Genomic DNA, 19298 nt, shown 5'->3' with positions numbered 1-19298 from the left:
TTTTACAAAAGGCAAGGCTTTATATATTATTAAGCATCGGATTAAGCCCGGTTGATTAATATCACACGACCCAACTTTTTAGAGGATAGAGAAGACACATTTTAATTAACTTTCATTAAACCAACCTTTTAGAGTATTTTTTAACACGTTTTTTACGCATGGTTTTTTTACGGTAAAAGAATACTAATAAATTTTGCTTTTTTATAAAAAAAGCTTTGTTTATGTTTCAGTTAAAATTGGTTTATCAAAACGAAATAAAAATTGCATTCATATTAAACTCTGATATAAGTTTGAGATTCTTCACAATTCTCCCTCTGATTGATTTAGGTATTTACAATAATATAATAACATGTATTGATTATTTTTTATATTGGATATTTTTTCAACAGAGACGAAGCTGTTGAGAATATCACGTCTTACTTTTTGAAATACAATATTTTATCCGAGTTGTGCACATTGTGTGAGGGTCCAAATATTTTGAAATGATTTGCCGATTTAAAAAAAAAAGTTAATTTAAGAAAATTCACAATTATTTAAACATAATGAAGTGAACTGAAAAAAAGATCTCGCTTAAAAGTAAAGGTTGTGTGCTATAATTGAACGTTGTTATGTAGAAAGCATCCAATCAGAGAAAAATGAAACTGAGATAATAGCACCTCTGTGAAAAGAGCGAATAAACTAATCTTCACAACAGTTGGAATGTTTTTGACTTTAACAAATGATAAACACGACTATATTCGTTTTTTTACTATTACAAACAAGAATATAATTATATATTTGACCAGTTTTAATGATTTATCAAATTTGTCAAGATTTTTCTAGTGCTGTGGGTGTTTTCTGCAAATTGAGAAATGCCGTTTTTGTGATGGACACCATTTTCAGAAGATGATTAAATATTTTTTTTGAATGAAAGCGGTCTGGCTGTTTTCAGCAGGACACAGAATTGACTTTACTGCTTCCGATAACATATCATTTTTTTCAAAATTATGGACTGGCTGATTTCTGCATAACTACGTTCAATTAGAGAACACTTGGACCTTAATAGAAAGACAACGAAGGAAGATAGACGCGTTAAACCTTTATAGGACACATATTTTGTGTTGATTTATGTCTTGAAAACCTAATAAAATGTGTTAATTTTAAGATAATAAACATAAAGCACTTGAAAAAGCTGAGTGGAAGATTGATCTACCAGTGTACGTTATTACGATACTTTGTTCTGGGTGTCCTATAAAAGGTTAATGTGGTGCTGGCGCAAAATGTTCCGGATTTTATGGACAACCTACATATTAAAATACTCCAAATACAAGCAAGAAATAATATACATTGATAGATGGAAATGCAATGAAATGATACCAAAAACTCTACAGCCACCATATAATCTAGGATACCTACATTTAATCGAGATTTATGACAATGTATTTTAATTTCAAATCAATTATTTATTGCATACGTAAAAAACTATTCGAAATGCTGTCGAAATGCGATCTCTCGGGCGAATGTGTGGTAAAACGATGTATAATAGATGCACAAATGTCGAGATCCCACGATGCATTATGTAAGGCACTATCGACAAAATCAAGAAAGGAGTGTTGCGTTGGATTTGACATGCAAAGCGAATGGACAGCGAGAAAACGGCTAAAACGATTTACGGTGTGAATGTTGATGGATGCAGAAAACGAGGGAGACCAAGAAAGACATGGCATGACCAAATCTAACAAATACTGAAAAATTGACATGTCAAAAGGTTGTAATAATCGACGTGCGCGCACGAGATATATGAATGCAGAGAAAGCGAGGTATATATGCGAATATAGAGTGATATGGCGTTATATCTTCTCTGCCTACCCCTACTGAGAAACGGCGTGATGTTTTGTTTTTATTTGTTTGGGTTTGTGTCAAAAATAAATAAACCAAACTAAACAAAAATTGTAAAATGTTGTCCTTTGGCACAGGTTTTACCAGTTCAATTGATAATGCACTCTTCTAGTAAAGTAACCATTTTTTTTTTAATATGACAAACATTTGAGCTCTTTAGAATTCGGGATTAAACAGCGTCTTTCTTCCCGTTCTTAGGTACTTTATCAGCGTCACAAGGCAAATATAAACAATGGCGAAATTAGTAAAACAAGGACGGATTGAAACATTTCAGTCTCGTGGAAGGAGGAGACGTGCTCACAACGGCAACTGGCGTCTCTCGCCAGAAAGCGTTGAGAATTGGTGAAGACAGAAGCGGACGAAGGCAGATCCTGGATATGTGCTTCGTCCACCACTATGACCACGACTGCACCGACAAACGACTGAGAAGAAAAATATTACTTTACCAATATATACAAATAAGTACTACGTTCTCCCTTTCGACGCAGGATCCGGGAAGTACGGCCGCCCTATTTAGTTAGGCATTTATTTAGTAATTTAAAATGACAACACTGCAGTGAGGGGTACAATGAATAAATAATCGTGGGCATTCTGAGAAAAAGCATTTGCATAAAAATTTTGCTATTTTGTCTTAATGATAAGGTAATATTGTTAGCATCCCTTTTATCGAGGACACTGATAATCCTAAAAAAAAAATAACAGAAAATCGTTTTTTTTTTATTCTTTGTTTTTATTGATTTAACCCAACGTTTAAAATACTTAATAAAGCAAAATATCGGAATATAAAAAATAGTTGAACAAGTCACGTAGAGTGACAAATAAAACCATATCACAAAGAGACTTTTTTATTTAGTAAAAAATATTACAATAAAAACGCTATTTTTTAATGAAAACTTTTTCGTAAATGTAACTTGATAAACCTTTTTTTAATGTAGCATTTCTTTTAATTGGCTTTATAACGTTTAGTTATAAATTTTTTTGTTTATGCTTAACAAACTTTTAAACTCAAATTTCTCTATTTTTGCAGAATGCCCACGAAATGCTTTGTTATTTTCGCGATTTGATTCTAAAGAAATATATCATTTTCAGTCAATTAAAATAGTTTTAAAAAATTGATAGAAAGTATACGAAGCTGAATAAAGACAATAGTTTTTTGAAAAACAGTTTCGGAAAAGAGGTGGGCGCTTTTATATCTCGAATTAAGTTGGTACTAGATACGAGTACCTACATAAAGCATAAAATGATTTCATGAAATCTTCAAAACCAGGCAGTGGATATTTTTCCCAATCTATGTCAAGTTCCATTCTATGGTTGTAAGATCACTTCAAAATTCTAAGAACACTTCTCAAATGTCATCAAGACGATCGATCGAACTCGCAACAATTGACCTCGGCTACAGTACGTGCTCTGTACCTACTCTAGGTACTGAAATGACCCTTTTGAGTAGCTCTTAAAAATATTATTTACTTTTCACCCTCTCGGAAAAAATAATGTTAAGTGCTTCGAATTCGACTGAAATTTAATGATAATCTTGGAGTAGGTACCACAGTCTTCCAGAAACTTGACCACAAAAAGACGATAAAAACATAATCGATAAAGGCACAGTTAATTACAATTTTATTTACAAATATATCATATTGATACTATGATTAACAAGTCACTAAAACTCTTGAGTTTTGTTAGCACGACATCTAGTGACTTTACTAATATGTTCACGGTTAAAACACTACATTTCTCACTCGTTCGTCCTCTTTTAGAATATGCATGCGTGATCTGGTCTACCTTCTATGTAAGCCGGATAAATCATATCAAATCGGTGCAACATCGTTTGCTAAGAAAAATATCATGGATGATTGGCCTCGAGAGGGGGAGACTACACTTACGGAGAAATGGAGTCAATGTTAAAAATTTCAAGTCTACAAAAACGTAGAAATAACATTGACTTCATATTTATGTTTAATTTACTGAATGGCTTAATTGATGTACCATCGTTACTGGAACAAGTGGCATTCAATGTTCCAATCTGCCGGTTGCGAAATAATAATGTGCTGTTCCTTGATCAACACAGCACAAACAATGGATTGCATGCAACAATGTCCTGATTATGTCGTATTGTAAACTCGAGACAAGATCTGAACTTTTTTGGTGTAAGTCTTCATAGATTTAAAAAATCACTAAGATAGACCGGATCTTGTCTTGAGGTAGTAATTTTTATTTTTTTTGTCCTAGCTTTAATTTTATTTAGTTGTATTTTATTTTATAAGTCCCTGTATTTATTATAAGAAATTGTATTTACCGTCCAGAGTGGACTGCATAAGTCCGTCAAATAAATAAATAAAATTACAAATGATTTTATCCATTTATTCAGACAAATTTATAACTTAATTTAAGTTCTAATAGTTTGACAAAGAACTAACATTTATATTTCTTGGTGTTTTCGGGGCTTTGCTCTGTAAAATGTATCTTCACTTTATATTTTGTTATAAAAATCATAAATAATATACCAAATTTATTGAGAACTAACCAGTCTTTTATTATATTATGAAACTTTGCATTGAATAAACGACAAATCGAAACCCCAATCTTTAAAGAGCAAGTAATGAAAATAAAAACTGAAGTTAAAACTTTTTCATAGATATTTTTCTTGATTATTATCAATTGAAATCGTACTTATTTCATTCTTTCAGCATATTGTCAGGATGCTTTTTTAAAAATTCTCATTTTTCACTATCCACCTTTTATTTTTTTGAACATTCCTCAATTTCGATTCAATTGATTTATATTATCTTTTAAGAACATTTTTTTTCTTCCTTTTTTTAATGTCAGTTATTTTTGTTAGAGAAAATAAAATATGTTTTTTTCTGCAGTGAAATTGGCTGTGCACTATTTGAGGAACAAAAATTTAAGAAATTATTTTTCAAAATTTGAAAATATATCGTTTATATTTATACTCGTAGTTCATTACCTAAATCTATAAGAAAAAACCTCACTCTTCATTCAAGCACATTTTTTTTTTATAAGATATTTTCCTTAGTTCATACATTTAAACAAATAACGGTATTGATAACAAGTTTTTAAATTTATATTTTTAAACAATATTGATATTCTATTCCTGGCAAACACTTTTCTAGCAATAACTGTTGTTCGTTGCTTTAATATTATGTATTACAATTGAGACCAGGATTAATTATGTTATTGAAATTATAGAGCAGTTGAAAAAAATAGCAAACATAACTATGTATTTACTTTGTGTAAAATTACTCAATAACCTCATCTGCCGACCGGTTTTAGAACATGACGGTTGCATTGTCAAGGCTTAAAAAATAAAATATTTGTTTTTTTTTAACTGCTCTATAATTTTGATAAAACAATTAATCTTGGTATTTACAGATCCGTCGCGGTAAATGTGATCGGAAAACTTAAGCCAACTATGTAGAAGGGAGGGGGCTACAACCCCATTCCGGCCCCCGTCCCTGTCTCACCCCGTAGGAGCGCCGATACTAAACTCCGCAAAAGTTTTAATTACGCCATCTACACCAAATGCACAGTCGGGAAGTGGAAATGAAAGATCGTAACTCAAACACACATTAATTACAACAGAATGGTCACATAAATCAGTTTATCTCGTAAACGTAATATCATTCGTAAGTGTTAAAAACTTAGTGTATAGATTAATTTAGCATTTTCCCGTGACATCAGATCTTCCCACAATACACATATAAATGCTAAACGACAATTGACTGTTTTGCAGTATCAAATACCATTTAAATACTTCCACAGTTGAAATACTCAATATAAAAACACAGAAACACTAAATTTAATTATTTTTTATGCATTCGGTTTTTTATGATGCAGGAGCTGTACAATAAAATACATTTTATTTGTTTATATACAGGTACAATTAAAATAAATTACAACTGGAGTTGTAACTGATTTGTTATTCTGAATAAAAATAATGAAATCAATAACTGACGGCCCTACTCTACTTGAACTAATTCAAATTCGAATACCTTTTAATACCCTGTCATCGCTCTAATTTTCTTGCCTCCTTTTTCACAGTAGTAGCCGCTCGATTGTGGAATAATCTACTTACTAATGTTAGAAACGACCCTTCTTTATTTACATTTAAGTCAAAATTAAAATGTTACTATCTAAATATTTAAATTGTTCTTTTATCCTTCTCCTTTCCTTCCCGTCCTCTCTCCTTCATAGTATAGTGTTAATTTTTTTTTATATATTTTTATTTTGTTAATCTTTGTTTTTATTTTTTGTGTAAAATTGTAAGATTCAATATGTCCATGTATTTGGAATTTTCTCAAACTGAACGGTTGGGGTAGGTAGGAAGAAATTGCCTTAAGGCAATATGCCCGCCCTTATATGTATATAATATATGGTATATGTATATAAATTGTTAAATAAATAAATACCTAGGTGCACTAAAAGTAAAATAATATTTTTGTAACAATTCTCGAACCAACTTCGAAATGCATTCACCTAAATCCAGGATACATTGGTATGGAAATAAGTTTGAACAAATATTTGATATTTTTAATACAAACTCTGGTAATGAATTCAAATGTAATCTCACTCGTTATTTTTTAGAAAACTAATGAATTTCTTTGTTTCCTCGTATGCGTATTTTTGTTTATTTCTTTATTTTTGTACAGAATATAAACTGTATATTGGTGGATTAATTGCCAAATGGCAACTTCTTCTAACCAACTGACAAAATAAAGGTGCATAGCACCCGCTTTTTCCCTATACATTTTTTCGCAAATTGTTATCCGTTTCTTACGAGATAGTTACGTATAAACAACTCCTCTAACATATGGTATAGGTTTGCATATTCGGCCGCATTCCAATGCGATGCCCTCCAGCCACCTGCGCTTACCTCAGGCCCCGCGAAACCCCTAAATTTCTCACCCCCCCCTCGATTTTGGCCTTTATAAGGCGGATTTCTAGCCCCAGAAGTCAGAGTATTCCGGGTCGTCCTCTAACCTTTCTGCTTACCTAACTTCTTGGTACTTTTTGGTAAGGACACCCACTCAGGGCTCTCCTAGCGAACCAGCTTGCTTTCCTTTTCTGGAACTCTTTGGTACTAGGGTATGCCCTGGCTCTCATCCCGTACAGTCATATTATACTGTCAATCCTTGCTAACTTGTTGCTTGTCTTGTTTGGCACCTTCGGGTTCTTTGGTCAGACATATAATTTGATTAATCGAGATCTTGTACAGTCATATTATACTGTCAACCCCTGCTAACCTAGTTGCTTGCCTTATTTGGCTCATCCGGGTTCTTTGGTCCGACATATAATTAGATTAATCGAGATTCTAGGATTTGATCCCGAGTACCTACTCAGTGAAGTACGAATGCTGGCTGTTCGGCCCTTTCGCTAACTTCTGAATACGGTGCGAGACATCATATTACTAGGAAGAGCTAGTTCAGTTGTCCGAGGCACACACGTGTTTTGGCCACCCGGAACCCGAGATCACCCCCTGTTGTGAACAACAATTCCGCTGCCTCTCAATCTGTAAAATCAGTGCTTGTCAACCCGTGTAACCAACGATATTGTATTAAGTTGATTTCCTAGTGCTTGTAAAGTATAAACTGAATCAATAAATATCTTTAAAATATAACCAGACGTGTTATAGGTGTTATTTCGATAATTTAAGTTTTTATATTGCTCTAAAAAACTTATTTTTTACAAAGTATTATTGTAGTATTGTTTTTTTTTCATTATTAACTAGTTAAATACCAGCCACATTATTTTTATGTTAAATTATTCTCAACTTTACTGTGTTATATTTATATTTAGAAAATAAGATTTTCTTACCTCAATTGTTATCTTTCATTTGTCATCTTAGATATTATGTTATGTTTCTTTTTACTTTCTTGTTTTTTTTAGTAATATTTTTCATTCACTTAATTGTTTAGTTTTGATTATTCTGTTATATTTCATATTGTGTATTAGGTATATATTTCAATTATTCAATTTCAATTTTATTTATTCATTTATAAATATGCCCATTACAAAATGGAATATCTTAATTCATACATATAGAAATAATTAAAATAATAAGGTAAAATTAGGTGTATATAAAAATACCACATAATATCCATAGAATAACCTGTTAAAAAAGTAAGAAAATCTTGTAACGAAAAACTCTCTCAGAGACGTGAAAAATGTCAATGTCCAAAGTAATATTGCTCAACATAGAGATAGACCTTCCAACAGGCATAATCATTGGCGGGTTGGTCCTATATATTGGAATGTGAAAGAGTCTATTCTGATGCTGTCTAAGGTAATTATCCGAAATATAAAAGCTAATGCTCCGCATGATTTCAGGGTTGTCAATTAATACCGCGCAACAATCGAAAGAAGAGCGTAGTTAAATACACAGTCCTTCTGGTCTTCAAACTGCTATAACCGAGCATTCCCTGGAGGAACTCAGTGGGATAGAGCCATGGATAATATCCGCACTCCCTCATGGAGAGAAACCGAAAAAAATTCTTCTGAACCCTCTCCACCATAAGAAAGTACTTCAACTCACACGGTCCCCAGAGTTGAGCCACTCTCAAGTCTACTTCGCAACAACGAGTTATAAAGAATTCTCAGTACTCGTGTAGGTATTACCAAAAACCCTGGCTGTACGCAAGACGAATCCTAACACCTTCAACGAAGTACTATAAACTGTTTCGATCTGATCATGAAATGTCAGTGAACTCACAAAAGTGATGCCTAGATCTTTAACCTTCGAAGTCCGCATAAAATTCTGGCCATTCATTCGATAGCAGAAGAAAATAATAGAATATCTGAATGAATTGTTCACTCCTGCAATTATTTCTGCAAAACTTTTTATTTTCAAAGGTTGTTTGAACCATTGATGTATAAATAAATAATTAAATAAATAAAATACAACCAAAGAAAATTAAAGCTAAGACAAAAAAAAACTACTCAAAGACACAATCAGACCTATTTTAGTGATTGTTTAAATGTAAAAAGACTTGCACCAAAAAAGTCCAGATTCCGTCTTAAGTTTACAGTGCGACGCAATCGGGACATTGCGCATTGGTGCGTGCCAGCTATAGTTTGTTGCTGATCGAGAAACGGTACATCAATATTTCGCAGCCGGAGGATCGGAACATATAATGCCACTTGTTCCAGTAACGACGGTACATCAATCATCTGGGATTGATTTCTCCTTCATTTGTAATGAAAGGAAAATCAAAAGCATTTCAATTCTATAGAATAAGGCAATGATGATTAATACTTAATACAAATTAAATATAATACGTATATTCGAATTAATCTAGAACGCACTTATAAACAAAACTGTCTTCCTCACAGTAAAACAACAAATAAAAAATGTTGTTGTAATTTTTATTCATCAAATAATTTGAGATTAATATAATAAAATTTAAGCAGCCAAGATGAGCCAAGATAACCAATGAGGAGAAAAACAGAGTCTGAAGATGTCGCGAAAGCGATGAAACCGGTCACTGGATATTCTAAATTTGTGGATTAAAGTATTACTCGTCTTTTATTCATATAATATATTTTTGATGCAATTTGAAAAAATATTTTCTTGATAATAAATGTAATATTATTAAAAGTTTATATTGGTTCTTAAGGTGCTACTTACTTAACAAATTAATAAAGCATACATAAAGATATCCGTATTTTTGCTGAATCTGTCAACGATATGTGAGTTAAGTGCATTCAATACAGAGTAGAGGGAAAACTAAGCACCGAGTCGAGTTGCAAGCAGTACCTTGTGGTAGTCGGCTTAAGTGGTTACGAAGGTAGGAGACAGGAATGAAGGAGAGAAGTGATGCGCACTCACCTGAGCTCAGTGTCCGTAATGGCAGCGAACACGGGTTGCCAGCGATCGGACTCCTCGGAACTCTCGGAGCTTGCTGATAGACTCGTCTAAAATTAAAAAACAACAATGAATATTACTACCATGTTGATATAGTATACTATACAGGTACAAAAAGTTTGCAATAAAATTTGAGATTTACAGCGGATTTTTATGCAACACAAGGACAAAACGAATCAAAAATGGAAGACGGTTTGAAGATTAGATTCGATTTTACTGATAATTTAATCTTTGTATGTATAATCGAATCAACACATAATATTTACAGCCGCTTAGTACTTACATCTGCCAAACAAAATGGATTTTTTACCCTTGAAAATAGACGCACTGCATCTGAATTATGCTATTTACATAAATTATTAAATAATAAAGTAGACTTTTTTAACCTACTCTCCAAAATTAATCTCAATGTCTCCTTTCGCGTGACAAGAAATGAGTATTTGTTCCATCTGCCAGTCTGTAGCACTAACTATGCACAACACTCTTTACTCTATCGTTCTTGCTCTAACTATAATGCTTTTTTTTCATCTATAGATATATTTTACATGCCCCTTAATTTATTTAAAAATAAATTAAGACTCCTTATTTCTGGCTGAGATACGATCCCACTTACTATTTAATGATGCTCACACTTACACACACCTGAACACTTACTCCTACACTAATGCACATAAACACACATATACACTTACTCTCATACAAATACACATAAACACACCCTTTTGTTGTAACACAATTCAATAATATGTATGATTCTTATTTAGAAACTTTGCTGGTCTGTCTTTAAACTGTATTTTGTTTAATGTTACTATATCATTGTCGACTGCTTGTTTCTTTAGAATAAATAAATAAATATTTTAATGTGATTAATCGAGATCTGGTAAGAGTTTAAGATAAAATAAACTGAAGTCGAATGCTGTGAATACTAAAGTGCTTTTAAATTTTCCAAATGGTTATCAACGAGGTTTGTAAACACTCGAAATTTTACGTTAAAAGGGTGTCAAGAAGAAAACATCAATTAATGTCTGTCTTTAGAGTACTTTTATGTTTTTATTGTTATAATACGACCTACATAAAACAAGACTTTGTTTTTTGGTCGGTGAATCTCCGAGTTGCATGAGTAATGTACCAGTTCACAGTATAATAAAGTTGTGTAAATATATAAAGTAGAAGCAAACATTATGATAAAAGTTAAAAATTCAAACATATATCAATATTGGGTTGGACATTGGAACATGGACGTTTGAACTCGTGGTTTAAAAAACAGTAGATTCGGCATAAACCAGGTCGTTTGTTATCAAATTCCCTTAAGTGCATGTTATAGCAAAATATGACTTCCTATAACGTGTTAAGGCTCGCAAATGATGCAAATCGTTGGATGATCGTCGTTCAGTTGCAATACAAAACGTGCCGATTATGTTTTTCGCGACTTCCGCAAATACCTAGAGAAACCGAACCCGCGATAAACTCATTTTCACTAGAAGGGGATTTGAAAAATGAAGAAAAATGCTTATCCGTGTTTTGTGGACGCGCTTCGGGAAAATCCCGTTTCTAGCGATTCCAGTAAACATACATTGAAAGGGCACAAGACGAAACTCTTCCCTTTTAAGTTTCAGTATAAAAACGACTGAAGTTATTTGCAAAGACGCTTTTTCAGCGGTGGCTTTGCGGCTCCGAGAGTATGAATACGGATAAAGAATAATAAGGCATAGGCTCACAGGGGCTAGTAGGATTTACAGTAAATTTTAACGCTCTATGAAGAACCGTTTCTTTAGTTTGCACGCAAAACATATATAGGTACTACATACCATACCTTAAGCAACTGACGTCTCTAATGAATATAATGTTTCCAAACGACTTGTAATTTACGAAATGGTGTCAAATCGCAATTTATTTATTGATTTGACTTTTATTTTGTAAACTCTATATTTATACTTTTAATATAAAAATCAAACACTGATTTAAGTATACTGAAAACTTTTCTTTTTTTTCATTGTCACAAAATATTGTAAAAATAAAATAAAGAGTTTAGTAAACTCAAATCAGTGTTTGATTTTTATATTAAAAGAATTATATAATTATAATCGAGAGAAAAATAAATACGTTCCTATTTATGGTATAGTTCCTATTTATATAATATAGAAAAATAAATACGGTATAACAGATTTTGTACAAAAAACAACTTACTCAAAGATCTAAAATATTTTTTTTAACCCAAAAGAATATTCCGTAAAATAATATATTTACAGATAGGCAAATATTTACCTAGAAAGAAGCTGTAATTTTAACGGGAGAGGAGATAGCAAGAAGCATTCAAAAAAGAAATACATTTTTTCGCGTATTTTAATATTTTAAATAAATTTACATTTAAAAAATATAAAAAAATTAATCGATTAATTGAAAGTTCTACACACTTGCTTTGTACTCGAGAGAAAAGCGTATTTTTAATGATCACGTTTTTCCATCGAGACCCTGACATGCAAGGACAAGTCGCATTTTCCTAAGTGTAAAACCATGTAATAAATTTGACGTCCGGACGCGACCTAATAAATAGGATATATAATTTTTCATTATTTTATATGACGTAAAACGTTCGTGTTTCTTATTTTTTTCTCATTTGATTCATTTCCTGGAAAGTACAACCACGTTTCCGCTTACCGAAATTGTTAGATAATTATATTTGAAACAGCAAAAACTCGATAAAGAATCCAGAAATGAACTCCGAAGTTGGTTAAAATATTGATGTATTTTCCGAACTTTCTGAGCATTTTCTTTTATTGGAATGAAGAAACAGTCGCTTTTTCGGTAAAAAGAGAATACGCCCGGTTTACTACAGCATTATTTGTTTTAATACATTAATTATTCATAGTTATATGTACTACTACACAATAAAATGTATGTGAAGGGTCAAGGTGGCGAGAGGGGTGTATTTTTGTAATGGTTTCAAATCGAACTGTAGCATGATTTTCGGACTACATTGTTTTTTTTCAGATTTACTAACGATATAAAGATCTAAGGCGGTTTCATTAAAACATGGGAATGATCCACTGTTCACTCTAGGTCGGGTACAGTAGATAACAAATAAATCAACAATGACTCATTCTAATACACAGTAATTCATCCAGAATAATCACAAATTGGAATAAATAAGACAAACATTGAAACCAAATGATTCTTTTACTCAAAAATTCAGCCTTGACAATTAAAAAAGTGGAAACATTGAAACGAGACAAAAACACTCACTACACTTATTTTTGTGAACCGTAGATATTATGTATATTTATTTTTACTTAAGAATTTTGATACAATAATAGTTCCTCACTGAGTTATTATTAATATTATTATGGATAACTTATAAAGCGCCATTTTCGTAATAAAATACCTCAAGGGCACTTTACATAGTGATTCTATTCTTAAATTAATTTAATTGAAGCTTTTACATTTGTAATTTAATCACATTAATAATATCTGTACCTCAGAGGCAGACGGACGCAAATCCAGAATTTGATAAAATGACATTTCGATTTTCGTATCCAGTTTATGATCATGTTCATTGATTTTGAAGAAATATAAGTCTTATAATGAAAAAATCAATGTATTAATAAACTGAACATACAAGTTAATGTTCTAAATTATTAAAAATAACTTAGAGAATGTAGATTCGTTAGGTTATTGTTAAACATTTGACGTCTGGATTTGCATCCGTCTGCCTCTAAGGTACAGATATAATGAATAAAATAACCATTCATTTATTCATATTTCTTAAAGATTTACAAAAACACTATATTTTATTTAGAGCGTGTTTTATAAAGTGTTATTTTCCGCAACACGTCAAATATAAGTTTTTTAATTTTTTTAATTGTTTAAGTAATATGCAAATTACTTAAATATATTACATTTTTTAATAAATGTATTGTTTCAATCAGTGCCATCGATGTTCTCGAATGTATACGAAGGAAAACACGTTTGGATAATCATCCTACATCAACATTCACTTTCTAATAAATTCGAGCTAAGCGATTACAGTTTATAGGCAAAATAATTCATCTTGCATAATTTATGACTACACGAGAAAGATACCCAAAACAAAGATATCAATACTTCACTGAATTACTATTCTATAGTTTTACCGTCTTAAAGTTGTATAATAAATCGTTACTCAGGTTAATTCCATCTTCTGCAAGATTATTTGCAAAATTAACGTTTTCGTCGACAGAAGGGTAAAAGCAGAGAAATTGCGAGATCCCACAGGTGAAAGTAATCAAAAATATCAAGAGAAGTTCACTGACATACAATTGAAGAGTGATTTTTCAAAGTGGCCAAAGTCAAAAAAGACCGTTTAGAGAAAAACATTTATTTGTGTTAGGTCCGTTTTTTTAGACAAAGCTATTTTTTTATGACATGTCAAAACGATTTTAGACTCGAGTCATGCAATCAGATCAATTAAATACACTTTGGTTATTAAACATCATTAACATTCTTATTAAAATAAGGACTTTTGAGCGCATTTTGACAAAAATATAAAATTCTACAGCCTTATAGTATCGGATTTAGTGACACGTTTTAGTATTACCAAAAATCAAGTAAAAAGAAATAAATGGAAAGAAATTATAAGGAGTTCAAGGAAAGAATCTGATTGAGATCCACAAAAAACAAATGCTGTTTGTAAACATTTAAAAACAAACTTTCTTCTACACAAAAAAAACAAAATCTTTCCATTTTTTTGTCAATGCATTCTCCTCGAATGCAACCCTGGTAGATCGATGAATGAAACATTTATGCTGTTTACTTCTTTTTTACACATTAGATTGAAGATTTTATTGTCTACGAACACGCACAGCGCAAAGATCTATACTTCTTTGAAAACCGCACGTAAATCGGTTTAGCCGTTTAGAAGGAGTTCAGTGACATCACGCGTACAGAGGAATTATATATATAAAGAACATATTCGTCAAATAATATAAACTCGAAAGATTCTGTTTAAAAAAATTCTTGAAGTACCTTTTATAAAGTCCCAAATTTCTAACCTACGTTCAAATTTAAATAACGAGTAACTTCTAACTGTTTTTCATTTTGATTTCCTGACAAAACGCCGCGTTGTGTTCGATATATAATTTATCTATAAGGTAGATATCAAGCACCTCAATAAAATAAAAATAAATGAGGGATCGAGAACACTCAGACATCGGAACATATTTAAGCTACATTTGTTTTCAAGTAATGCAACATACCATACACGTATGGCCTGCATGTGTCGGGAATATAATATATACTGCCGAAATAGCAAAATTGTCAGTTTTCATGATACTCTCCCAACCTTTGCGAATAATCTCTCAGGAATTAAATAAGTACACACGTACAACTTATTTATAATTGTAAATAAAATAGAGCCAGAGTAAATTAAGCGATATTTTAACAATTTTTGGCAAAATAGCTCCCAAACATATATGACTTGTTTTTTTTTATGAAATGATTGTAGTCTTAATCATTTCATAAAAAAATAATGGCTAATGTTACGATTTTTCCTTAACATAAATAAAAAGAAAATAAAATATGTAAACTGACAGCTCATACAAATTTAGCAGTTATATTTGGTATAATATTTATGTAAAACTTTTATTTGACCATACAGATTTTGTTTTGTTTATTTAGCTTCCAGCTTTAATATTGGTTTTGGACTTTGAACATTTGATTTTTTCACATCTAACTACATTCTTGGATTAAATTAATGTAAATTGTCGCCTAAGCTCTTATGGATCCCGGTGCCTCATATTATGAAGGTAATAAAAACTTGTTTCTATGCATTGATAGTTATTTAGTTAAAACCGTAAAAATCCGCTCAAAATATTTTGTATATTTCAAACGTTCATTCCAATCAGTAAAAAATACTCTTTCGTCCAAATTTCAAAATTTGTTTAATATTAAGGAACTACATCCTTTCTGATAAGTCCACTATTTCACCTGGCACTGTCAAGCCCTTTTTATCTCCATTTAAGCCCAAGGGTGTCTCAGATATTAAAACAGAAACCCCAGTGACAGCATCAGAGCTTTTAAGCTAAGTAATGAATATTGCTCATCTTGCGATTACAAAATAACCATTAACTATGCTCAAGTCAAGACTTTTAGGAGAGTACTTAGCAGATTAAAGATCGGTAGATATTGTGTTTAAAAGTATAAAAGTTAGTTATAAAACAATGTTCAAAATTAATTTTACTCAATATCTTAATTACAGTTTAATTTAATAATTTATCGTAACAAGATGTAAGGCAGTTTAACTTAATACTTAGACCCTAACTAACGTGATGTTTTGAATGAAAACGGTTGAAATATTTTTTTTAAATCTACAATGTTTTGTGTATGTCCAAATGTTTGTAGACATGCTGGATTTCACACGTTATTAAGTTCTAAATTTATTGTAACAGAGAGGGAATCCATTTTTGAGAACGGGATATGGAAGTCTAGGCATTTACAGGGCTTATGATCTCTCATTGTCGGATTAACATAGGCATAGGTAATAGTACACAGTGTGTTAAGTGGCCACTTAAACCAGCCATAAGCCCTGTAAATTCTTAGACTTCTATTATACCCTTCTCAAAATTTTTTTCCTTCCCTACTTCAACATATTTAGATAAAAATTAATTCTATCGTTATAAATAATGCAATTTTCATATTATACGCAGTGTTTCAGGGCCAGACCGCGAAACGTCATAGAAACATCTCATGGTAATTTTTTTTTCAAATCCTAATAAAAAAAATACAATCCCCTACCCCCCCCCCTTTTTTATATCTTTATTTTTTTAAATATTTATAATTTTATTGAGATATTTTTAAAAGTAAGAACATAGTAAAAAATGTTCCCCTGAAGTTTCGAGATATGGCCCTTAAAAACCGTGTAAACGGTACCTTCTTAACGAATTTTTAAACTTTTTCTTAATTTAATGAGGAATCATCATTCCCTTTTTGCACCTAATGCTGCATAGGGCACTGCATTGGTACACCAATCGCAGCGTGTCTTGATCATTTTTGTAACATAAAGGTAAGATGATCAGTCTTACGCTTCAGGTACCAGTCCAGGGACTATGAAATATTCTAGCGTGAAACACTCTTTTTAATAAATATTTCATATCAACCATGTCGGGAATCGAACCCGAGACCTCTTGCATGGCAGGCTAACGCGCTGACCATTACACCACGAGGCCGACGAGGAGGAATAACTCTGGGAAAATATTGAAAACGACACAATATATTTAAATAAAAAAATTACAACGGAGATGGAGAACTTTAGAAAAGAGAATACGGAGGTCTAGGCTTTTATAATGGGTCATGGCCTGTTATTGGCCATTGGTTTACGTGGCCATTTAACATACTGTGTAACATTCACCGTTCTGCCTACGTTTAAACATCCACATGTCTTCAACTCTTCCACCTGTTGACTGTTTTTGATGTGAAAGAGCTGAAAACTTTGTTAATCGGGGTAAGATTACTTTAGAAAAAATACTTTTAAATGTTTATACGCGTTTGTTTAATCAACAATATATAAGTATATCCAAATGTTTGTAGATAAGATCGGATTTAACTCCTTTAATGAGTTATACCTAGACTTCCATATTCCCTTCGCAAAAATATTTTCGCTCTCTTTTATAAAACATATCAATCTGATTAACTTTCTAAGGACCCAGGGAGTGAAATCCAGCTTTGTCAACATACATTTGGATACACTTAAAATATTGTTAACATATTACCTTATTGATGATAATGAAGAACTTATCAAGTTAACGATTAAATATATCAAAAACAGCGATAAATCTTTAACTGTCTTTATTGTCCATAATAGTATACCTCTTTAATGATACATACGTGTTTATAATATTTTTTGAGAGGTTACTAGCCGTATTTTTTTTTCTCCGATGATATATAAATCAAAATTTTATTTCATTGTTTACCTGAAAATGGCAGGATACTTGAAAAAATTTAGTTACAACGCGACTCAAGTTGTCCAATTAGCCACAAACTTTTCAAGGTAGGTATTCTCACTGAGCAGGTTTGTAATGTCAAAGGTGTTAAAAGCTAACTTTTGAAACATTTTTGATGACTCCTGTCTGAAATAATGCTACGAAAAATACATTATGATAAATATTTTTTTCCAATTTCCTGAATTAATAAAATACATTATATAATTGCAACTAACCTAACGGTGGAACATCAAGTGAACCATAATATCTCGATCGTCTGTTACGTGAGTAAAGTGTTCAGTCTGTGGGAGTTATGATGAGTTTTAGTGATCCTGCCCCAGCTGGGGTGGACAGAAGAAACGATGTTGTAGTTTCATGCGTATTTATTACACGGAGAATAAGATACAGCACTTGATTGTGTAGCGCGAACGTAGCGCGAGCGCAGCGCGAGCGTAGCGCGAGCGATGATGGGTTGAAGAGACTGCACTTGAACTACATGCTGGAACTGAGCGACTGAACTTTACTAGAATGGACTGGGCGTTGACTACGTCCTGCGGTCTCAAATAGGCCACGTTCTTTTGTTATTCATATCTCCATGGTAGGGACGATGTTAATGTACTGCAGGACGCTGATCTCGTGTTTCGCAGAATGTAATGAATTGCATTCAATAGAAAACGCTGACTTGCTTCTTGGAGCCTTGACTCTATGTTTCAGGTGAATTTATATAGCACGTGTGTGTCATCGATCATGGACTATGAATCCCACAAGTCTTACGTTTCAGGTACAGTTCTGATATTTACATTTATGTAAATACTAACTACAAACTTTTAAAATAACTTTTTTAACAACTTTCATGAAAAGAAAATTTCCTCCTTTTTTGCACTTGAAAAAATAAAAATAGTTGATATATAACTTTAGATCATAGAATTAAGATTAGATATAATGATAATACAATATGGAAACTTCACTGGTCCATTAGAGTTAAGTCTAACTGTATATACTATAAAACTATGTAATTGTATTGTATGTTTTCTTAATAAAAAATATATATATATATATACCAGTCAAACCTTCAAAACAAATATTAAACGTCGACCGTGCCAGGAATCGAACACCGGGACCTGAAGCACTCGATTTTTCTCTTCAAGATATTTTAACCAAAAATAGCCATCGAGCCGAAAATTTCCTCCAGGATTCTGGTTATATTTCACATAAGAAATGTATTCTTCATCCACTCGGACACGAAAAAAAATCTAAAAATGTTACTGATAACCTGTAATTGAACATGTTTAGGAAAAAAAAGGAAAATCTCAATTTTTCAGTCGGAAAACTTAATTTTACTTTGTTAATAAAATTTTTGATAAATATTTACTTCCCATTAGAATACGGACCCTGGTCCGATTTCTGCCAGATTACGGAAAGACCACTGTATTTATATTTTTAAAATTATGTTTGTGTCGTACATTTTTGTGAATTTCCTTAAGGCGGGTACAATATTAAAAGATACACTTAAACCACTTTTTACACAAGTAATACGTTCCACGCAATACCGTGTAAAAAAAGTATACTAAAAAAAAAACTCTGGTGAA

General features: G+C 31.9%; 1 protein-coding gene across 1 annotated transcript in view; it reads right to left on the bottom strand.

Annotated features, from left to right (window-relative positions):
- Syn1 (Syntrophin-like 1) overlaps nt 1-19298 on the bottom strand; it is a 107840-nt gene that overhangs the window by 42212 nt on the left and 46330 nt on the right. The window contains exon 4 of the mRNA XM_088229290.1: nt 9722-9807. Within this exon, the coding sequence (XP_088085416.1) occupies nt 9722-9807 (86 nt within the window). The remainder of the gene's footprint in view (nt 1-9721; nt 9808-19298) is intronic.

Source organism: Micrasema longulum, unplaced genomic scaffold (genome assembly GCF_059751315.1).
Source record: "Micrasema longulum isolate JH-2025_06_02 unplaced genomic scaffold, ASM5975131v1 h1tg000662l, whole genome shotgun sequence".
NCBI classification, from domain to species: Eukaryota; Metazoa; Arthropoda; class Insecta; order Trichoptera; family Brachycentridae; genus Micrasema; species Micrasema longulum.
Note: the sequence above shows the minus strand (reverse complement) of the source record. Positions and strands in the feature narration are given on the sequence as shown.